General features: G+C 35.1%; 2 protein-coding genes across 3 annotated transcripts; one reads left to right on the forward strand and one right to left on the reverse strand.

The window, feature by feature from the left end:
• Positions 1 to 1027: 1027 nt before the first annotated feature.
• On the reverse strand, positions 1028 to 16731 carry LOC134254072 (HBS1-like protein). Its single transcript, XM_062736637.1, has 17 exons — positions 16585 to 16731; positions 14436 to 14504; positions 14112 to 14264; positions 13375 to 13509; positions 12281 to 12334; positions 8442 to 8832; positions 8233 to 8315; positions 7747 to 7906; positions 7483 to 7595; positions 7162 to 7278; positions 6803 to 7036; positions 6154 to 6327; positions 5629 to 5724; positions 5313 to 5416; positions 4178 to 4278; positions 2704 to 2848; positions 1028 to 1468 (listed from the first exon to the last, which is right to left on the reverse strand). Exons 1-17 carry the CDS (start codon positions 16625 to 16627, stop codon positions 1424 to 1426), a joined length of 2217 nt encoding a protein of 738 aa, XP_062592621.1. The 5' UTR covers positions 16628 to 16731; the 3' UTR covers positions 1028 to 1423.
• A 164-nt stretch (positions 16732 to 16895) lies between these two features.
• LOC134254075 (inosine triphosphate pyrophosphatase-like) lies at positions 16896 to 19097 on the forward strand. 2 transcript variants are annotated; one of them, XM_062736640.1, is made up of 4 exons: positions 16896 to 16971; positions 17824 to 17941; positions 18032 to 18224; positions 18446 to 19097. In XM_062736640.1, exons 1-4 carry the CDS (start codon positions 16937 to 16939, stop codon positions 18730 to 18732), a joined length of 633 nt encoding a protein of 210 aa, XP_062592624.1. In that variant the 5' UTR covers positions 16896 to 16936; the 3' UTR covers positions 18733 to 19097. The 2 variants fall into 2 exon arrangements, with proteins under 2 accessions (XP_062592624.1, XP_062592623.1); XM_062736639.1 differs by having other exon boundaries at positions 16915 to 16975; positions 17822 to 17941.
• Positions 19098 to 24841: the final 5744 nt, after the last annotated feature.

Consider the following 24841-nt stretch of genomic DNA (forward strand, 5'->3'; position numbering starts at 1 on the left):
TTCAACCAATCACCAATTATCCTAGAATTTCTGTTGAATTAAATTTCATTTACACATGGGAAACTAGATATCATCTAGAAGGTCATCACCTCAAGCAATGAACATGAAAATATAAGGTAGCTGAAAAGGGTTTTGATTTTGACCTAGAAACTTTGTTCAAGGTCATTGCACATCCATTGACCATTGGCACTCTGTGAGTGAAGTATGAGCCACATTAGTCCAAGAGGAGAGAAAATATGCTCAACTCAAGGATTTTTCATATAATTCTCCTATTACCTTAACCTTTGATCTAGAAACATGGTTCAAGATCACTGTTCACTCTTTATCCAAAGGCACTCTGTGTGTGAAGTATGGGCAAGATTGGGCCAAGGAGAGAGAAATTATGCCCTGAACAAAGAGATCTCAGATGGACAGACAGACAGACGTGTGGACACATGGACAGATTGATCACTACAGGCTTCCCTCAGAATGGGGTCCTAAAAAATGTCATTTCAATACTTCAAATTTTGATTAGTAAAGTTCAATACATGTATCACAATACATGTAATCCCAAACATGCCTTGAACGTATACAAAAAAGAAAAACAAATCGTAAATAAATTAGGCGAAATACATTTTATTCAAATTCAAACAACCAAGGGCATAATCGAAAGTTCATCTCTGAAATGAAATCTGCATTTTCAAAGACTAAAAGTTTATAAATACCAACTCCATTTTAAGAGTGTACCCTTAAAACACCAACTGCTCACTCATTTTACTTTAAATGTAAATTATAAGCTGATGTTTCTATCCCTGAAAAATAAACTGAGTTATACATGTATCTGTTGCTCTCTTCCACTGTTTACATGATATAGAATTATAAATAATAATGGCAACACTGAACAATGCCTTGATTTGCGTAACAGTGAAAACTTTAAACTAGCTGTTTATGCAACTGAAATAATGTACGATGGCAGGCAGATTGAAAATGAAAAATGCACGTAATAAATTAAAATTAATAATATCATTAAATACATACATGTATCAGGGTACTGATTTAAATTTACATGCACATTTAAAAGAATGTTAAAATGCAATTAATCACAAAATAAAATTTTCTAGTTTTTTTTTCCAGGAAATTATCTTTTAATTTCCCTTTATAAAAAAAAAAAAAAGAAAAGAAAAGAAAAAAAATGTGTCATTTGAAACTATCTTCAGTAATTTGACTTTGTCAATAGAATAAACAACTGAGGAAGATGAAGGTAAGGCTGGTAAGCATGTTTAAGCAAGTCAAGAATGACCAAATAAAAATGGTTGTGTGGCCCTTTTCTTTTGAATAAATTAAGAAGCAAAACTTTTGAATGAATTATCTGGCAAGGCCCTAAAGAGCTGATAAGCACGAGACAAAGTCTCAAAATGTCAAGATTAGCTTCTTGGAAAAACTGTCATTCTGGTGAATTTTCATCTGTTTTTGATTTTGTTTTCAATACCTGCAATAAAAAATACTTATTTTAAAAGATATAAACAACATCAGATATAGTTTCAAAAACACATTCTTAAGGTCATACGCAACGTAGTTTGAACTTTATTGGGCTCTTCCCTGGAGTTGAAGAGTTCCACTAAATAAAGGACCTGTGTGCAGTACTTTTAATGTCTTTATATGGATTTGTACACTTCTTCTAGAACAAATTTTGATGGGGGAAAAAAAAACAGGAAATAATGTTGTAATTTTTATAAATTTTTCTGTGAATGATGCAAAAAATTTCATACACATTGTAATTTGATATCTTACCAATAACCCCTGGTAATGCATACTGATTTTTTGTCTATGAATATTTGATGGCACAATAATCGTAAATTAAGAATATCTTGAAAAATTATCAGTAGGTAAGGTACCTTGTGTGTGTCCTTAATGAAATCAAAGAATGTTTGGATTGCAAATCATTGTCTATGAATGGAGATTGGGTTTCACTAATACCCACTTTTGCCTTTTCTTACCTGTTTTCACTTCGGTTTTAAAAACCACAACATACTACTGATCAGATCACCATATCATAAAACTCAGTTTGCTATTCTTAAAGATGTGTACATATGTACAAGTATATATACATGTATCTAATGCTCATTCCTCTGTCAAAATAAAATTTCACTAACAAACATCTAAATACCTTATTTTAGCTCTCTTTAGCATGATCAAATACAAGTTTGTGTTATCCTTAAAAGGCATTTAATACATTCACTAGAAGACCAAGATGAACTCGAATGACAATTTTTTAAAACATCTTGTCATAATTTGTTTAAGATTTTATCAAATAATTCCTGTCAAATATGAATACAGATACGTTTCTGACAACAATTAACCCTGATTCATTAATGTGCAATGTTTGGAATCAATAAGCCATTTCGATAGAGATACTGTAAATGTTTTTTATTCATTTCCAGGTCAAAAGTTAAGGTTGTGTTACCTATGAGTAATGAATAAAGAAACACTCATTTGCATGTATTACTAACATTTAACAACTTCAATAGAAACAACAGCTAAAACAAACTGTAGCCAAAGATTAAAGTCACCATCAATATTTAGACTTTTTGCTGCACAATCCACGCAATAAAGATTCTAGTATATCCTAAAAATTTACATTTACTACATGAAAAGCTTAACAAATTATGATTCATTTAGTCAAAACATTCTCTTCTGTTTTCACAAATAATATTCCAAACTTACCTCTTCTACTAGTCCTGCAGCAATTGTATGACCCCCATGCCGTAACATAAACCTCCCTAAATCTTTAAAATCTTTATACATTTCTAGACAGACAGGTCGCTCAAATTCAATTTCCACAACAGCACTGCTGTTTTTAACAAGGCACCTACAAACAAAAGATTTTTATCAGAAAACATTTCACCATAGAACCAGAAGTCTCTGTCGAGACTGAAGCTCTACTCGTTTGTACTTGTAGCAAAGGAAGAGAAAAGTACTTAAGCAGTTGGGAATTGAAACTTTACAACAGCAATAAATAGAATAATGATCATTGATAAGGTCTTCTTGTGTTCTTAAGTGTTTACTACTTGTGTGCCAAGTTATATTGAAATCAGACCAAAACTGTAGGAGGAGTAGCATTTTGAAACAATTTCACAGAAATTTCTATTTTTAGTAACCACGGCAACACCGTTTATCAAAATTAAAAACCGATACACAGAATTATGTATCTTAGTGTATATACTTGTGTGCCAAGTTATATTGAAATCAGACCAAAACTGTAGGAGGAGTAGCATTTTGAAAGAATTTCACAGAAATTTCTATTTTTAGCAACCACGGCAACACCGTTTATCGAAATCAAAAACCGATACATAGAATTATGTATCTTAGTGTAGTCTACTTGTGTGCCAAGTTATATTGAAATCAGACCAAAACTGTAAGAGGAGTAGCATTTTGAAAGAATTTCACAGAAATTTCTATTTTTAGTAACCATGGCAACACCGTTTATCGAAATCAAAAACTGATACACAGAATTATGTATCTTTTAGTTACTTGTGTGCCAAGTTATAATGAAACCAGACCAAAACTGTAGGAGGAGTAGCTTTTTGAAACAATTTCACAGAAATTTCTATTTTTAGTAACCACGGCAACATCTTTCATCGAAATCAAAATCCGATCAACAGAATTATATATCTTAGTGTAGTCTACTTGTGTGCCAAGTTATATTGAAATCAGACCCAAACTGTAGGAGGAGTAGCATTTTGAAACAATTTTACAGAAATTTCTATTTTTAGTTACCACGGCAACACCGTTTATCGAAATCAAAAACCGATACACAAAATTATGTATCTTAGTGTAGTCTACTTGTGTGCCAAGTTATATTGAAATCAGACCAAAACTGTAAAAGCATTTTGAAAAATTGTTTACAGACAGACAGACAAATTCAATTTCCACAACAGCACTGCTGTTTTTAACAAGGCACCTACAAACAAAAGATTTTTATCAGAAAACATTTCACCATAGAAAAATTACTTAGTTGATAACTTAAAATCATTTCAAATACATGTATTCAATAAAATCTTTGAAAGTTACAACATGATAAAAAGTCATGATGCAACATTAATCTTCCCAAAAATGGTAACAATTTCTTACATTTAAGGTTTATGTCAGAAAATTGAAGCTTTAAAAAAAAAAAAGAGGTTTATTTTGACTTGCTTACTTGGGCCTATTTTTAATGACCTCTCCTGTGGTTTTGTTGAGTTGACTGTTGAGACGTTTTATCACAGCTGGTTCTGTGATAGACTGATAATGGAACACAACCTAAATAGCAAAGAGGTTAAAAAAAAAAAACCCCATAAATTGGTCATTCAACATGCATAAATTCTATTACATGTATATGAGTAAATAATTTAATTTTGTTTGTATTCTAGTCTCTCATTGGCTGATTTCCAAACAGGAATGCAAATTATTTCTAAATAGCCTGGTTTGGTATGGGGACACACCCCCTTGACAACCAGCTGAATCATCTGTATCCATGCAATCCCCTCATTTCCAGTCCTTGGGATTCATGGAAAATTCCAGATTTAATAAATGTACCTTTAACTTCAAACAGTAGCTCGATCTTACTTCATGTAAACGAACATCATGGCAGCTAGATCTATGTATCAGGTATTACCTCCCCTTGTTTCATATCACTTCCGTTACTAGAGATGTATTATTGAGTGGCAAATTTGAACTCATAAAAAGCAGCACCATTTTACACCCACAGTTGTTTAATCATATTAGAATTAAATTATAAGGAGTGACTCTAATTCTTGGTCAAATTATTCGATTATAACCTGGTTTGGGTCAGTTTATGCTTTTTTATAATCCGCTTTGCCGATTATAAAGCGTAAACTGACCCAAACCAGGTTATAATCGAATAATTTGGTCAAGAATTAGAGTCTTTCCTTCAGTATAATAAATGTTAAGTATTTGCTTGTGAATGTCCCTTTTGTGAATTTTTCACTCATATCAAGACATCACCACTTGGCGGTGAAGGGCTGCAAATTTTAGACATATACTTGGCACTCAGGACCATTGAGCAGTGAAGGATCTCTTCCATGCCAGAAACATGGGACCTCAATTGATATGGTCTCATCCAAAGGACCAGTCTCAACATCCTGTAGTGGGATAGGAACATGCAAAGAGGATTTAATTGCCAACTTTATAACTCTAGATCAAACACTCTATCAACTGTGCAACACGGTGTACTCATTCTGTAACATTTTCTGTCAATTAATTGGTATTGTCAACCCTCTTTTACTTTAAAGTGCTGTAAAAATCCAAATATAACATGTATAATCAATGCTCACCGTAAATCCCTTTGTCAGGGGTAATTCCAAGTTAAATATGACAATCCTTGCCCTTATCCTTATGGCACTTTTTATGGGATTCTGAGGATCACACAAGACACTTCCTGCCAAATGAAATAAACTCTCCTGAACATTATTTCAAAACAACATGAATATACATACAATCATTTGATATTTCTTCAATTAATTCGTAAATGTCATCAACTTGCAATTGTTCACCACTATTAACTAGATTAAAAACTGTTACTTTAGAAATGGATTCTCTAACATGATATCATTAATATGAACACCCTTTTTAGGAATCCCATTGTCTTACCAACATTGACATGAGCCATGTCCATTCCAGTTAAAATGACTGTAACATGGTCTCCAGCAAAACCACAAGTGTTGTCAGAATCCTCCATAGACACCCCTACAATTAAATTACCAAAAATACACTGTAATATCTATACCTGCTCCTATCAAACAAGTTAAATTAACATTGAAACAAATTTTCTGTTAATCCTTGAAATATTCAATCATGCTTTAATATAATGAATTAACACTTACAGCAAAAGATTTTCATTCTACATATATAACTTTTTAATACATTGCAAATTTAACAGATACATGTATAACCACATCACCTTTATACCAAAGTTAAAGCATCCATACCTGGCATTTTCTTCTAAGAAATGTTTTACTGATTGCAACAATATTCTTTACTATTTAAAGCACAATCTTTATTCTCATATGGTTTCAGGTTTTAAGGAATTCAGTGATTGCATATTTAAGGACAGTGCATATTTCCATTTATTCAAACCTTAATACAAATCAACCACCTAACACATACACTCTATACCTTTAACAACAGCTAGATCCCCTGCTGGCTGTACTAGAACTCGGTCTCCAGACTGGACTGACCCCGCGCTGACTCGACCCACCACACTGAATCCACTCCCCAGTCCCTTGAAAACATCACTGATAATCAGACGGAAAGGCTTATCCATTGACCGTTCAACTGGCTTAAACTTATCTGCAAAATAAAAAAGCATTTTAAGTGATTTTTTCCCAATATATTCCGAATAGAGATTTGACCTCCCATTCTAGACCTTAGGTGCCAGGAAGCACGAAGAGGATAAGTGGTGGTGTGGTAAAGATTTGACATCTAATTGTTGTCCCAACCTACCAGCTTATATGGGTTATATACTTTTTCTGCATTAGCTTCATGAATTCCCATTCCAACAACCAAAGAAAGTATTTTTTGCATAAATAAAACCATAATTATCAGAATCTAGGTGTACAGCAAAACTCGGTTATAACGAAGTCTCTGGGACCTATGAAATTACTTCGCTTTATCCGTAATTCGTTATAACCGTATAAGAAATTCATTAAATCTATATAACTGGGGATCCAAGATAACTTTGCTATATCCGTAAATTTGCAATATCCGTGTTCGTACTAAGCGAGTTTTGCTGTAAATGGTAAAAACTTGTGTGCAGAAAACTTACCTATCTGTTCCACTAGAGTGCTTCCTTTATACCAGGATGCTAGTTTTGGTTCTGTGACTGTTTTAGCCAAGTTTTCCCCACCTAGACCACTGCATGGAATATAGGACAGATCTGTGTCTTTATAGCCAGCTTGCTTCAAGAACTGGCCTAATTTTTTCACAATGTCATCATAACGGCTCTGTGACCAATCTACCGTGTCCATCTTGTTGACAGCAACTATAAGCTGTGACACTCCTGTGTGTATGAAAAAACATTCAAATATTAACCTGCCGTCACAAAGAATATTTTAATTTTTATGTATTAAACATGTATATGTATCTAGAATTTTTCAATGACACTAAGTATCCTTTCCTGCCTACCTAGTGATCGAGCCAAGAGAGCATGTTCCCTAGTCTGACCCCCTGATTCAAATCCTGTCTCAAACTCCCCTCGTGTGGCGTTGACAACTAGAATGGCAACATCAGCTTGGGCAGTCCCTGAAACAAATGTAAAACTCTATAAAATAAGAATTAATTAGTTCATTATTTTATTACATAACTTTTTAGTAATGTCTTTTCATATCTAGATTTTTTTCCAGTCATATCACCATGGCATATTGTCTTTTACTCTTTTTCATGTCAGTCTTCCATCCTTCTGTCCATCCATCTGTTCATTCATCACAAAATATAAATGTTTATTACCTGTTATCATATTTGGAATAAAATCTTTGTGTCCAGGTGCATCTAATAATGTAATCTGCTTGTTGGGAGTCTCAAATGCTGTTTGAGCAATGTCCATAGTTACTCCCCTTGTCCTGAAATTTAGGTACAAATTGAGATTGTAAATAAACTAACAAATCATCTAGTGCTCAACAGGATTTTAACATATTAAAGTAAAGGGTTACAGGCTTATATGAGAATCAACCCAATCAAAATTTACTACATGAAATATTTCTTCTTTCTAACCTTTCTTCCTCTGTTTCATCTAGGACCCAGGCAAAGGCAAATGATCCTTTTCCCTGTTTCCTGGACTCCTGTTCGTACTTGTGCATGGCCCTCTTGTTGACTACCCCTAACTGATACAACAGGTGCCCCATCAGTGTACTCTTACCTGCATCTACGTGACCTGTGACAAAAGGAGGTATTAAGTGCCAGTGTACATGGTAGAATGTTGCTGGAGTTATACTTTTTGAAAGTTTGGCACATTTTTTTGTACACTGAAAATTTTGCACATTGTATTTTTTCTTCTTTCACCCTTGTTGCAAGTGGGCAAAATAAACGGGTGAATTAAAATCAAACAGTATTACCTCATTCACACAACTTTGTAAAGGTGAATTTAAAATGCGGCAAAATTGTTTGAAAGTGTGAGAGTGAAAATAAGCCTGTATACAGTACTTCCTTTTCAAGTCAATTCATATACAAACCCTCTGAAATTTTGCATCAATTCCTTACCTATAACAACTAAGTTTAGTAGATCTTTTCCACTCTTCCTCTTCTCAAATTCTTCCTTTAATTTTGCCTTATCTTGTTTCATTCTGTGTAAATAAAAATATGACAAATTCAAAGTACAACATTGTTGGCCAATTAAATTTCACCACATTCACCCTTTCTTTTGCTGACAATTTCAATATACACAGGAAGGAAATTGTCCTATGACTTACTTTGAGGTACTCTTTGGTGTTGCTGGGATGCCAGTGGTTGATTTGCTGGGGGTAGCAAGTAGTTCACTTTTCCCAGTCAGATCAGCAATTAAATCCACCTCTGAATTCACAGGTTTAAGGTTGACATCTACCGTACTTTTACTGTCCTTGTTTTTAGAGGTCACTTCAGTGTCTACTTTTAAGTTTCCAACGTTAGTCCTCAATTCTTTCACACCATTTTTAACAGCACTAGGAACCGATTTGGTGTCATTGACTAGGATTTTGACACTAGGTTCTGCAGTGGATTCCAGTTTCATCTGTGAGGTGGCAGAAGTGGTATTGGCTAAGTCTGGTGTTGGACTTTTTTTGACTGGTGTTTTCAATTGAACTGTTGGTTGAACTGGTGCAAAAACTGAAAATTTTTGTGAAGTACGATATATAGAACACATTTGTTTTCTTAACTTCCCTTAATAGAATTAACTCTTATGTACAGTGTAATTACTTTTTATACACACCACATAAATTCAAGCAAGTCCTTTTATGTTTAATAAAGCTATTGAACATCAAATTTAATCTAAAACCAAATATTCTTTAGTGGAAAAAAAATGTTATTTGAAAATTGAAAAATTGTGTCCTGGAAAGTCTTTATGAAATTATATGTATTACTACAAATAATTTCACCTACCTACCTGGTAATATACCTATTCTCTCTTGTTCAACATGATGAACAGCCATTATCAACAGAATGCAAGAGAGGAAAGTGGGGAAAAACACACTTCATGAAATAACTAAAGAAATGATGTAATAGTTCCTTTTTATTTCCAATGCTTTATTTTTTTGACTTCATTGATTATGAACAACTTACAGTTCTAATTCTTATTTGGAAAGTGATGTTGATTTCATTTAAACAATAATTTATTATGGATTGGACAGCAGGCATTGCCTATATAAGTCCTCTCCATGGACTCTCTAACGTGATGCTGATTCTACATCCTCCCAGTCAATTCAATGGAAGATGGATAAGTACATTGAGGATTTTTTTCCCCTTTTGAATCACACAAAGTGCTATGTACAGCAGAGACTCCAGAAGAACGGACTGAGATCCGAGTCTTTTCAGACTGGGACTTGATCAGTCCAGACAGTGTACCAGAGACTGTAGTGGACAGCGTCAAAACAATCAATGAAGATCGATCCAGTTGACAATGGGTCCATGAGTCCAAAACTCAGTTATACCAACAAGAATGTATGCAGGTATTCAAATGATGAAAAAGGAATTGTTAAATTACCAGCTACAGATGTGTATCTCTGGCCTGATAATCAAAGTTGTTGCATTCATTCAATAGATCCAACATTTTCCAGTTTGGTAAGTTTGTTTCATAGGTATATGTAATATATGTACAACTACTGACAATGATATTTGTGAATTATATATTCCCTCCTTTTCAAATATGTTCATCAAATAAACAGACAAATCAGAATGCTGCCTTTAATTATCAATTCAGTGGTATAAAAATACAGAAAGACAAAAAACAAATGAAAAATATATACTGTACAAAGTCATAAATAAATATAGGTGCACATAAATTCATTTCATTTTACTGTTTACATTTTTATTTCATTTAATCTATTTGTAAATTAAATATATTTCCACTCCTTACATTTCATATTTCCATATATTGAATCAGTTGAATTAAATTATAAATCTACAGTAAAGAAAATAATAAATACAATCTTAAAATCAAATTACAAAGCATTTCTTTTATATTTACTCTTGCAAAAGAAATTTTTTTTTGTTCACTAATCACATCAGACTATTTTAAGTTTTATAGTTTTTAAACTTCTTAATTTCATTGTAGACATTATGCTTTTAAAGTTAATTATATGCTGACACACATTTTATTCTTCTTTAGAGTTAAAAGAGTTCATTTTGACGGATTAGATTTGGAGTATTAATTAAGGGAATGTCATTTTGTCACTTGGAATCCACTCTTTGCCCTGAACGAGTAAAAGCTTTCTTCTGCTTTTCTTTAATGATATCATCTGGGGATTGTGTAGAAAAATCAAAACTAGGAAATCTCTTTTGTTGTTCTGGTGAATGGCGACCAGTGTGTTGTCTTTGGTTCACAAATGAAAATGGCTGATTGGTATAGTAATCATTACTCTTTAATTTCTTTTTCAGTATAGCAAAGTTTCCACAAATCACTTTTCCAACAAAAGAAGGCTTCTTGGTTATAGTTGCCAAAGTATCAAAGTCTAAGGACAGCTTTTCAATGATAATATCTTCTGCTGATTTCCTCTCTGTATTCAAATCAGTTTTCTCTGGCTGTACATCCAAGTTATTTTCCTTTGATGCTTTTGAAGGACCCTTCATTGACGTTTCCTTTGCCAACTCTTTGAGTGAAATGTTCTCCGATGGAATACTTTTAGACTGAGTACTGTTAGATATTGCTGGCATTTTCTTTAATCCTGAATCATTGCTGCCTCCAGTCTTCATTTTCTTTTGCTTTGCAAGTTCACTGAGACTAAGAGTTCCTGCTGAGCTTCCTTTTTGTTCATTTTGTTTAGCAAGCTCACTCAAAGAAACCCCAGTACTTTGTGATGAGACTTTGCCTTTTGATGTGAGCTGTGCTAGAGACATTGCTTTTTCTCCCTGTTTTGCTCCAACCCCAGATAAACCTTTCTGCTTTGTAGCCAGGTCTGCTAGAGATCTCTTCTTTTGATCTGTGGACAACTGGTCTTCAACTGCTGCTTCTGATCGAACAGAGAGGGGTCCCTGTTTTTGTGCTTTAGCAAGTTGAGCTAGAGATATTTTTGGTTTATCTGTGGCTGTAACTACAGAGGAATCTTCTGGTGTTTTCTTTAGCTGGTTTAAAGATGTATCCTTTCCTTTATAAGCAAGCTGGGCTAAAGATATCCCCTTCTCTTTTGAGGCGAGCTGACTTAGAGACATCATTGGCTTTTTAGTCTCAGTCTCAGCAAGAGACACTCCTAATACTTTTGATGGGGTTGATGATTCCTTCTGTTTTGCAGCTAGCTCTGCTAGTGAGGGATTTTTCCCCGCTGGATTAATATTTCCCTTGTGTGTTGCAGCAAGCTGTGTAAGTGATGAACCTTTCTGTTTAAAGGCTAGGCTAGTCAATGAATTCATTTCTTCTGCAGGTTGAGTCAAAGACAATGCCTTTTGTTCTGATGCTAGTTGGGCAATGGAATCTTCTTTTTTCGCTGTTGCAAGCTGTGACAGAGAAGGCTTTTTATGTTCAGCTGCAAGTTGAGCAAGTGAAATTCCTTGCTTTTTTACCTCTGAAGTAATTTCAAAATCGCCCTTTTCCACTCTTGGACTTTTTTGTTTTTCTGAAGCTCCCTTACACGTTTTTGAGTTTACCTCAGAATCAGATATGTTTGATATTTGTCCCTGCATTAATGCTTGTTTATTTGTTGGAATGTTATCAACTTTGGGAGATGAACCAAATTTTAGAATTTTTGGAGACATTGCACTTTGACTTGTAAATATATTGCTGCATTCGCCATCAGTTTCTAAAGATTCTAAAAAGCTATCAAAATCATCATCATCATCATCTTACCTTACCATCGCCAAATATTACACAAAGCACCACCAATTCCAACAAATTCCATTGGATCAGGTGAAGAAAACATGCAGCCAATCACCAACAGGTAGAGAGGTCAAGAAAGGTCATGAAAAAAAGGAGGGCAAAATGTTAAGCAATGGTTTAAGAAGCTACAAGCAAACTAAATCTATTGGCTAAAAGAAAGTAAATATTCTTTGAATGGAATATTTTACAATAGTGATACTGGCATTCCTTTTAATGCTTACTGTGAGAATTTCTGATAAATATAGTCACCTTGTCTGTTTGTTCTCCTGTCCTGCCTTGGCTGTCTCTGTGGTTTTGGTGCCTCTGAAAAAATGTACAATAAAACAATGCAGCTATAATGAAAATGTTAAAGTTCACATTAAATTAAAATCAAATACTTGGCATCACAGAGACCTTTTTATATATAAACAAGAGGCCCACGGGCCTTATAGGTCACCTGAGTATCATGTAACAACTTTCAACCACCCCCACCCCACCCATCGATACCCCTGACCCAGTATTCCACATATGAGTACGAAAGAGGAGTGGATTTTCTGAGCCCAGAGGTTGATGCCAGATCAGCAGGGGGATGAAATTAACCATTTTACTGGATGCACCTTTCTTCATCATAAATATATATTCTTAGATCATTGGCACTATACCCAGGAGCAAAGAAAAATATTTTCAAAGAATTAATGCATTTTCACTATATAATCAATAGAGCCACGCCCTAACACCAGAACCACTGACCCAGGGGCCATGAAATTCACATATTTCGAAGAGGCACTCTCGGTCATCATAACTATGATCTTGGTTAGTTTGTTTAATACCTAGGAGCAGAGGAGAAGATTTTCAAAGAAATAATGAACTTTTACTATATGATCTATATAGCCCCGCCCTAACACCAGAACCCCTGACCCTGGGGCCATGAATTTCACAATTTTGGTAGAGGACTCAATGCTCATTACAATCATGTCAACAGTTTGACTGCTTGATGTCCAGGAGTAAAGAAGAAGATTTTTAAAGATTGCACTAATTTTAGAGGTTTTGGCCCCACCCCTCAGGCCCCAGGGGGGCAGGGACCATGAAATTCATAATTTTTGTTCCCCTTCACCCATAGATGCTGTATACCAAATTTGGTTGAAATTGGTTCAGTGGTTCCAGAGAAGAAGCTAAAAATGTTCAAAAGTTTACGAACGACGTACGACGACAGACAAAAACGGATAGCAATAGGTCACCTGAGTTTACTCAGGTGACCTAAAAATGCAAAATTATTTTTTTTTTCTTTTTCTGCAATATTTTTTGTTACTGGGTATTTATTTTCACTAATTTCTCTGTAATAGTTTTTAAATGCCATCATATACCGTTCTGATTTAAGAGTTCATTCAAGGCAGCCTGGATGTTGTATTTATGTTTTACAATGGCCTGGGAAACAATGTGCTCTGGAATGGTATCCCCTAGGACATTTCCTATCTCCTCCAAACAAGAGTTCAGCTTTGCTGTAATAAGAGTACAGGAAACAAATTAAATAATTTGATCTAGCTAGGAAATTATATATTTTCTGATTTATAAGACTGTCTTTTATTTTAGGTACCAAGAAACACAGTTGCCACTTGGAGACATGTTTTCAGACTTGGTACATGTGGTATACTAGTGAAAATTCAAATGATAATGTGTTTTCTGAATTCTTTATTTTATTTTGTCTTAATTAGTATAAATGTAGAAACTGCAGAGTAAGCCATTTAAACAGTCTACGTGCAAAAGTATCGCCCAATCAGTCCATTATAAAGCTTTTGATGGAATCTCTGTATACAAATCAATCTAAAATGACTTATTCTTAATTATGTCTCATCATTTGTAATTAAAAAAAAAATAAAATGATCAGATACAAAGCATGCAAATGAAAATTGATTTCACATGTACACCTTGTATGTACCTTTCATCATTCTGCTCAGTGATACACCACAAATACCTCATTACAACTTTTTTTTAATATTCCAGCAGTAGTATATATACTGAGTGAGGTTTTAATTTCAATTATTCACATCTTTAATTTGAGATATAGATGAAATTAAAAACCAGTATAAGTAAAATGAATAACCTTGTTCAATGTCATCAAGTTTAATCTTGTCTCTCCCAGAATCACTCAGTGGCTCGAGATCACTTTCACTTTCATCTTCCTCTTCGGGAATTCCCTCCTCCATATAAGAAGACAAGTTGACATCTCTCTCTCTGTTGAATGTGAACTGGGCAGCTACAGAACACAAAACAATTACCCATCTCTTACTGGTATACATTTCAGAGTGCATAATAATTTAAGTATGTTTTAACTGACTCTAATTAGTTCATCTTTTCAAATTGTACAAGTTTGTTACAAGTCTGTTAAATGCATCAATCAATGGTATAGTAACCTCTGTTCCCTTACCTGTTGCTGGTGAAACACAGTAGCTGTCATCATAAGAATGCCCATAGACTTCATCTTCATCATAATATTCTGAAAGATTAATCAAGGTATTGGAAAAATGTAGTTGTCACTCATGTTTTACTAATATTTATTCTACTATATTATAAGTTAATTGTCTTGCTCATCTCCTTTAGTGCTGATGTCAAGATATTTTACTCGAGTTGTTCACCCTTTTCCAACTGAATTGTTTAGACTTTTTACAAAAATTCCCATCAAGTTAGATTTCACCTTCATAATATGTAAACAGAATTTTCTTTCGAAAAAATAATATTGTCCTATGGACCCGGTTTAATGATAGAATTTCTTCCATGTTTAATGATAGAATTTCTTCCATATATTGGCAATGTAGCAAAATAAACATGGGCAATAACTGGAACTCAGTGCATTTACTTTGAAAAATCCTGAGCACTATGAATGTACCACAGTAAGCTTTATCTTTTCTGGCCCAGTGGTTCTTGAGAAGATTTTTTAATGACCCCACCCTTTTTTCAGCTTTTCTTGATCATCTCCCCTTGTAAAGTAGCTTGGTCCTTCATTTTAACAATTTAAGCTCCCTTTCAAATAAGGATACTTTGTTCTGTGTTTGGTTAAACTGGCCCAGTAGTTCTTGAGAAGAAGTTGAAAATGTAATAAGTTTACAGACAGATGGATGGAAGGCAGGGCTCGACATTAATACTTGTCCGCTTGTCCGGAACCAGTGAAAAGAAAATACAGACAAGTGAATATTGCTGGGCACTTGTCCGATTGGACAAGTGCATTTTAATGTAAAGGAGTCTACAATTAATGAAAAGAACGACTGTTGACAGGTAATCGGTAGTTTCAAGACGGAAGCTGTACATAAGACCCAGACTTCAATCCCGATTTGTATCACTATATTGAGTTCATATTTGATCGGGATCGAAGTTCACTAATTGCATAATACTGAAACCAAAGTCACGAGACGAAGTGTGGTCTGTGTATTCTGTTTCATGTCGACAGAGTCACTTGTGGACATTAATGTTATTGTCAGGACAGAAAGCCTAGATTAATTTTGTTTCGTAAATGTGTTTGTTGTATTTATCAATAACATTACGAATCAATCAAGCATATGTCATATGCACTGGACTTTATTTTAATTTTCAAATTGAAACTATAAGATCTTTATTGAAAATTTTTCGGACAAGTGAAGTTGAAGTTCAGACAAGTATACGTCTTGGTCATTTGTCCGAATGGACAATTAGGAAAAAAAGTTAATGTCGAGCCCTGGAAGGACAACGGGTGATCACTGATCAAAAAAGCTCACTTGAGCTTTCAGCTCAGGTGAACTAAAAGAATCCGCTATTCCCGTATCCCCCACAATACTAGTCTCTGTTTGGGGAGTAACCATAGGCACTCCCAATCTTAATTGTTAAAATTAAAATATACACCTAATATACTATAGACTAAGGAATCCGGATAGGCCATGCAGTTCTTTATTGCACATTGCAGTTTAGGTCAATTGTGTGATGAAGCGATATTGCGATAACGATAAAGCGATGGTGCCATATCGATGAAGCGATGGTGCGATAGTATGATGGAGCGAAAGTGCGATAGCGATGACACGATGATGATGAAGCGATATTCACAATTCCCCATCATGCTATCACACTATCATCACACCATCACATCAATGTCATCACGCTATTGCACCATAGCTCCATCGTCATCACTTCATGGTTATTGCGCCATCGACCTTTTAGTCGATGGTTGATGGTGCGATAGTGAACTGCATGGCCCTATCCGGATTCCATAATAAACAAAACATATATATATATATAGTATTAGTAGGTGTATATAGCCTATATATTTTTTTACAATTGAGTGTCTATGGGAGGAACACTTACCGCTTTCTTATTTTTAATTAAATGAACCCAGTTATAACATTCTCGGTTTATTAAACAACCAAATTATTTCTAATTAGTCTTGAGTTTCAGATACTAAATATGCGTGTGATTAAACGATTGCCGCAAACATCCATGTAAAAGTAGTACTTGGTGTTACGAACAGAGGAATCTCGGATTGCAATAAATAACGTTAATCAACTCAAGATTGCGTTATATAATCAGAATACACAATATCATCAATCCCATACCATCATCATAGTTCATAGTCCGCACATTCCGATGTCTTGACATTTTGAAGCTATTTCCTACGAACAAATGCTAGCTAAGTTGGAAAATACGACATATTTTACGCCGCGTTGGCCGAGTTTTCCCCAAATGTTAAAAATATAGCACACTCTTTTTAGCCACATTAACGTAAATTTCGGAGTAGAGTTGATTGGACAATTTGATGTACATTTATAATAATAATAACAAGAAAATGAAATAAAAACCTCTTTTTAGTAAATACTTCATATTAATGAATTTTTGGTATGTTTTTCTTATGCATGTTTTTAAAAATACGAAATCAAGAGCACAAACTTTGAAAGTGAAAGTTGGTCCATGCTTGTTGGTATTTTCAATTTTGGTGCTAGGAAGTGTGTAAGTATCTCCCTAATCTGCTAGCTCTGGATTTTCATAAATAACTAAATTTAATAAGGCTGGGAAATGTAGGTCAGATCCAGCATCTGAAACAAGCCTGATTGTGTATTTGTGTTCATCCCTCAAGTTGGTTTTCATCAAAAACTGATAAATTAGTCAGTGATAAACATAATTATCTTTGTGTATTTACTTGTGTGGTAGTTGAATTGAATTGAACTTTAACTGTACAAAGAGAAGCATTTTGAAAAGTTGTTTACAGACAGGACAATTAGAGTACACGACACCTTAATATGATTGGATGCATGGACAATAGGAACAACAATAAACACTGCTTTCTAAGAAAACACCTTTGTAAAGAAAATAAATAAAATATGCCTAAATTCCCATACTTCACATTGTAATTTTTTTGTTTTTGTATTTGCTATTGTTGTATATAAAATCACCTATATGTTTTTTGGTCTCTGACTATTGTAAAATAGAGATTCTGAAAGTTAACATTATGAGCATTAAAAAACATACCAGCAATCCATAATTATGAAGTATTTATTCAAAAGAGGCTTTAAGACCTAACTGAACCAAATTTGCATAGATGAAGCATCTATAGAGATGCACAGTGTTAGACTTTGCTTTGTTGATCGAGGTGGGCTCCAGTCGCTGAATACCTGTATTTCTAGATTCAAGTTGAATTTACCCGGTAATCATAATTCTTTAGGGCTAAGGTGGTGTTGCATATACATGATCACTGTCATGTATAGTCAAAATTATTTAAAGATCGAGATGAAGCTTGTTGAGTTAACTTAAAATTATCAGTGGCTAACAATTTTAATTGACTTTCTTAAATTTCAGAGATTTATGATGTTTCAAGCAAACAAACAGAAGAAAATAAAAGAAATTGTTCTTTGTACTGGGAATAAAAACAAATTAAAAGAATTTATGCAAATCCTGGGAGAGGATTTTCCATACAAGGTGATTATATTGTTTAAATTTTTTGACATCCTGATGTACAAAATCAATGTTGTTACTTAAACAGGTACATGTATGTATTACATTTTTTAGATAACCAATGCAGATATTGATTTGCCAGAATTTCAAGGAGAGCCAGAGGAAGTTGCCAGGGAGAAATGTAAGCTGGCTGCAGAAAAGCTCAAGTGTCCGGTGGTGACCGAGGATACCAGTCTGTGTTTCAATGCTTTGGGTGGTCTCCCTGGGCCCTACATTAAGTGGTTCCTCAAGAAACTGAAACCAGAAGGTAAAAATTTCCTGCAACTAAAATTAAATCATGAGTTCTCCCCTTTTCAACTCCCTGCACTTGAAATTATTTTATAAGTCATATTTTATAATATTCTTGATATTCATTTTTTTTTATGGGAGGGAGAGGGAGGAGGATACATTTTACTTTTATTTATGAAATATTGAATATACCACTGGTACTTGTACATTTTACCCAAGTAATTGTAATGGTTGTTCCAGGTCTACATAAAATGTTACATGGCTTTGAGGATAAATCGGCCACAGCCATGTGTATTTTAGCGTACAGCTCAGGTGAGAAAGACTCTGAAGTGAAATTATTTTGTGGAAAAACACCAGGAGAAATTGTTAAGCCCAGGGGATCAAATGATTTTGGATGGGATCCATGCTTCCAGCCCGAGGGCTTCACACAAACCTATGCTGAGATGCCTGGAGAAACAAAGAACACTATTTCTCACAGATTTAAAGCTGTTGAACTCTTTAAGAAACATTTTCAAGATGGAAGCTAATATCAAATTAGAATTTGAAGCAATTTGGTTGTGTATCAGCTTGTGAAATTGCAAATCTGCAAAAAAAAAAGAAGCTCTTGTGCTTTCCTTGTAAAACTTTGTGGTCAATGAAAGGTATATTTTCTCAGGTTTTTTTTTTAGAGTAGGTTGAATTCTATGGAAGGAAACACTGATCCTGTACGTAAAGTAACTGATAAACTCTTACTGATCTGGAAGGATTGTGTATTTACTATTATATACATGATGTACATAATGATTTCAACAGCAGGATTTGCTTAATATAAGCTTTATTTTCTGTGTACATAACATCAGAACTAACAAACTACTTTTACATGAAGTTTAAAAAATAATACTTCTACATTCTTTACATGTGTTTTGTTTTTATTATAAGTTAAAGAATGAATAGTATAAATGTAAAAAATGAAGATAATGAACAGTAATCATTCTCATATATGTAATACATGTACCAATAAACAACAAAATAAAGCATGAACAGGACAAAAACAATGGGGGTCGTATTAACGTAAAGTTTGCAAAGGTTTTGACTCAAGTATGGTCATATTAGTATGTTTTAGGCACAATCTTAGGACCTGTCTAAGTACTAAAGTATGTCTTCAACCATAACATAAAACAAACTATCAAGCGAGATCTTAGCCATCAAGTCAACATTATGTCCAGAGTTGCTTGAGCCTAGCTTGAACTTTAATCATGTAACCTCAAAATCAATACATGTCTGGGTAATCTACTCTTTAATGATACTAGCTAGTGCATTAAATTTGATTATGTCAAGTTTTTAAGTTTCTCAAGATACTGAACAGACTATATTTTCCTATTTTTAGAAAAGTTTAACCCATGGATGATCTTTGAGACTGTGACCTCAGATAGAGGTCATCTGTCTGTGTACATTAATGTACTAGTCTTCAAGGATTGATCTCTCTTCGATACTGACTAACCAATAGGTGCAAAACCAATATCGTTTCTAAGGGAGGGGGTGTTAGAAAATGTGGTGCTTTGATTGCTTTTGTTTTAAACAAATAAGTTATCTAAGGAAGAATGAGAAAGACTTTAGACATAAAAAATAAAATTATCTCATGTTACTACATCACACTGTACTGACTATTTAGTGAGAGAGAAAAAATACTTTTTACTGATTTTTTTTTTTTTGCTCAAATCTGTTGTAATCAAGTAAGCTTTCAAAAGCTATTAAGATTGTACTATTAGAAAATATTTTTATTTGATATATTTTCAAACTTCAGTTCATAGTTATTAATTTTAGCACTTCAGAAAATTTATTTTAGACTCTTTTATTGTCTCAAAATTTTGAATATATTCATTGTTCTGTAGTTTTAAGAAGCAGAAAAGGAGACATGTTCATATGCCACAGTTCAGCTAAAAATTAGTCTCTAGGCCTGCTAGAATTCAGACTCAATTTATCATTTTAATTCAAAGTTGTACAAGTACCTGACAGCAAATAACTTAATGTACTTATAATATTTTCTCATAATAAACAGAAACCAGATAAGAATTCTACCTTTAAAAGAACTCAAGATACTACTAATCAAGCACAGAAATTATATACAGTGGACCTTCAGATATCCGGACGCCAGATATCTGGATGCTTCAGTATCCAGACGATTTTTCATCGGAACGGAATTTTTATAATGTTACTTTGTCTAGTTGAACTGGTGATTCAGGTATCCGGACGCTTCACATATCCGGACAAATTGACTGGGAACCAAAGCATCCGGATAAATGAGGCTCCACTGTAAATATACAAATTACATAGAAAAATTATATATTGTAATTATCATGTCCAAAGTTTGTCATAGCCAAGGGATGGCAATGGGGATTAGCTCCCATTGTCTATAAAATGCTACTTATTGTGTGTGCCTCAAATTGCCTCTGGCAACCAAAATCTAGCTCCTAGCCTGCTCATGTGGCTTTCATCAAATCCAACGGAGCTGCTGCTACTGATAGGAGAAGGGGTGAAGGCGACCGAGTTACCTGGCAACCTAAAACCAGTGCTTCGGGTAGATGGAACTCATCAGTCCGACAGGATAGCTCATTTAAGAGAAGGAAAATCCAATTCCAAACCTCTGCTGCCTTGCAGCCATACCCATGGGGAAGGCTAGGTGAAGGAAACGCTAATATAAAACCAAATGGGCAGACTGTGCTCAATATCGGATTATCCAGGGAAGTAAAGCAGTCTAGGAAGGAAACTCCAAAATCAAACCACCTTTCCTCAAGGTAACTAGAGGTTTGCGTAGGGCCATCAACCCTACCTATAAAAAAACAAGTTACAGAAGCATCAATGACAAGCCAAAATCAACATAACCTGGGCCAGATTGGGTCTACTTCCAGGGAAACTATGTGCAATGACAGCCGAAAGGAAGCTGTAGAGCTGACTCCCTTTCTGACACCCAGGAAAACCATCAGATTTGCTACTTGGAACATCAGAACAATGTATGAAGCAGGAAGAACAGCACAGGTGGCAAAGGAGATGAAGCACTACAAAATTTGTCTCCTAGGACTAAGTGAGACATGGTGGCTACCAGGGCTCCCACTGGACCGAAAATATTTTTCGCCACTTTTCGCGACACAGTCTTTAAGGAAAGGCATACGTACATCTGATTTCTCGACAATGCAATGCACTTTTTTTTTATTCAATTTTTTTTATTATGTTTATCTGACACAGACATTGTTTCAAAATTGTAATGTTTAAAGCTTATGGTAGTATCCATTTAAAAAAAGAAAAAAATAATAATGTTGGAATTACACAATTAATTTGATATTGTATTGATATCAGCCAACTCTTGACAGAAAATGTCCTCTTGTTTACATTTTTTTTCACCTGGGAAGGGGGGGGGGGGGGCTACAGACCTAGTAAAATATGACATTTTTTAAAAATAGAAATTTTCATCATTTCATTAATCAAATTGTGAAGAGAAGTAAATTAAAAAGAAATGAAAATTAGGTTTGAAACTTGACTTTATTTTAACAACTTGGAGACTCCAGGGTTTAATATGCAAGCTCATGTTATTGTAAATAATTCAGTGTAATTTACTAACTAAAGTTAATTCTGTTTCCAAACCAATTTCTGTTTAATTCTTTGTCAGTTAACGGTATAATAATGTACACATTTTTCAATTTTCAGTAGGTAAAATTTGAAGCCATTCTTTACAATTTTCATCATGTTTCCCTACTTTCGGTTTAAAAAAAAAGATCTACATCATGTACATAGATCCAGATTTTGTTGATAAAAATCTTTTATTTATTAACTTCATCTCCCATTAACACTTTATCCCCCCTTGTTTAATCCAAATTATATCATTTCAAGCAATTTTGTATCCCTTTATTGCCCCGGGCTAGTTACCTAGTCAGCATTGTTCGTTCAAGCGAGACGTGATTTCCTACATGTAGGTTTCAGTTTTCACACCTCTGCTGCATTAATTAAGTAAACAAAGGGACTTATCTGTGTACACTGAATAAACAAAGGAGCTAAACGGGACTACACAAATTTTGTACATGGTACATCTAAAAAAATAATTTTCGCCACTTATGAATTTCTTTTCGCCACTTTTGAAAAAAATTCGCAATTGGCGACAATGGCGAATCACAGCTCGAGCCCTGGTGGCTACAGACAGGACAGCTGAGGCTTACCACCGGGGAAACACTGTTGTATTCAGGAGGGAATTAACCCACCACATCAAAGGTGTAGGTCTGCTGTCAATGGAGGCACGTGCTCTTATTGGATTGGAACTGGTAAACGGCGAAGAAAGACATGGCAATACTCATGGGCAACTCCAATGCCAAGATTGGAACTAACAACACTGGCTACAATGAAGTCATGGGCACAGAAGGAATGGGATAAATGAATGAGAATGGTGAGAGATTCTCTAAACCAGCTGGTCATAGGAGGAAGCATCTTTCCTCATAAAAGAATTCACAACGCCTCATGGAGATCCCCTGACCATGTTAAGAGAACCAGATCGATCATATCTGCATCAACAAGAAATTTCGAAGAGCATGGAAAGATGTCGGTGATGAGATGAGCCGACAATTCAACATATCACCATCTGCTGATGACGGCATGAAGACTATGCCTCAAGAAGTAAACAACATGACAAACAGGAGGACAAGGTACAACGTGAGTGCCCTCAAAACAAAGGAAGTGAAGACAGCATTCCATCTCAGCTTGTCAAATAGATTCCAGCTACTACAAGATCAGCTTGAAAACAATGATATCAACATAGAGACCCAATGGCAGCACATCAAGGAATTTTAATGTGGCAAGGCACATGCAAGGAAGTCCTAGGCAGGAGAAAGACTCAGCACAAGCAGTAGATCTCTGGTGATATTATGAGGAAACTGGATGAGAGGAAGGAAAAGAAAGCAGTGCTGAATACAAGCAGGACAAGAACAGCAAAGGCAAAAGCTTAGAGGACTACACAGCCACAGATAAAGAAGTTAAGAAAAGCATCAGGAAAGATAAATGGGATTCCATCGACAACCTGTCCAAACAAGCTTAAGAAGCAGCGGGACAAGGAAATTTGAAAGAACTGTATATGATCACAAAGAAGCTCTCCCACAAGTTCGAACAAACAGACAAGCCACTAAGGACAAGAACAGGAATCCACTCTCAACAACAGAAGAACAATTGATTGATTGATTGATTGTATACTGTTTAACGTCCCTCTCCAGAATATTTCACTGATATGGAGACGTCACCATTGCCGGTGAAGGGCTGCAAATTTAGGCCTATGCTCGGCACTTATGGCCTTTGAGCAGGGAGGGATCTTTATTGTGCCACACCTGCTGTGACACGAGGCCTCGGTTTATACATTCTCATCTGAAGGACCGCCCCATTTAGTCGTCTTTTACGACAAGCAAGGGGATACTGAGGACCTATTCTAACCCGGATCCCCACGGGGCCAGGGGTGGGTAGAGTACTTCGGAGAGCTAAGGAAGACAAAATTCTCTACCCTTAAATGTCTGTCAAGTACATAATACTCTGATATTATATTAAAGCATTTTATAATGGAAAAGGATTGTTCGTGAGAAAGTTTAAAAAATCCCAGTAGTTAATTAACACGGGGAAACATTAAAAATAGAATGACAATTGAAAACAATTGAAAAGGTGGGTAGAGTACTTCGGAGAGCTATTAAGACCAACACCAGAAACACCTCCGGACATACAATCAGCCAATACAGACATTCGGATCAACTGCGACAAGCCAACAAAGATATCAGGAGAGCAATAAGTAAAATTAATAATGGAAAAGCGGCAGGGCCTGATGAGATACCAGCAGAAGCCATTTAAGCTGATACAGAGACAGCCATTAACATCCTATACAACCTCTTCAATAAGACCTGGGAAGAAGAGAACATTGGAGGAATGGAAAGAAGGCATCCTTATTAAGCTGCTAAAGAAGGGAGATCCGAGGGACTGCAGTAATTACAGGAGGAATATGCTCCTGTCAGTGCCTTGCAAGGTCCTCAACAGAATACTTCTCGAGAGAATGAAAAGAAGCAGTGGACTCAAAGCTCTGTGACCAACAGGCTGGTTTTAGAGCCAACAGATCATTTGCTGACCAGATGACCAGTCTGCGCATCATTCACTGGAGTGGAACAGGCACGAAGCATTGTTTTTGAAAGTGGGAGGGGGGCAGCCAGAGAAAATTTTTTTTACTTACCTGAAAAAGTTCACAAGCAAAAAAAAAAAAAAACGAAGGGAAAAGTTGCCAAAAGTCGAAAATTCTATTTCGTGTGGTGGTGGTGGTGGTGGTGGTGGTGGTGGGGGGGGGGGGGGGGGGGGGGGGGGCCCAATTTTTTCTTCATGTCAAGTACTTTCAGTACCAATTCCTATACTATATTTTCACTACATCACTAAGGGGACGACCATTTGATTCTGAGGGGGGGGGGGTGGCAGATTTTGGAAATAAATAATCTGTCCCTGAAAATGTTGAAAATAAATAATCTGTCCTCTCCTGCAAAGAAAATAAATAATCTGACCTTGACTTATGATATTTAAATATTGTGAAAATACCTTTTTATTTCCGTGTAATTTAACCTCAGAATCTTCAATTCAGTATTTTTTTTTGGCTCGCTT

Source organism: Saccostrea cucullata, unplaced genomic scaffold (genome assembly GCF_032062105.1).
Source record: "Saccostrea cucullata isolate Sc308-1 unplaced genomic scaffold, CSIRO_AGI_Scuc_v1 ctg1411, whole genome shotgun sequence".
Classification (NCBI taxonomy): Eukaryota; Metazoa; Mollusca; class Bivalvia; order Ostreida; family Ostreidae; genus Saccostrea; species Saccostrea cuccullata.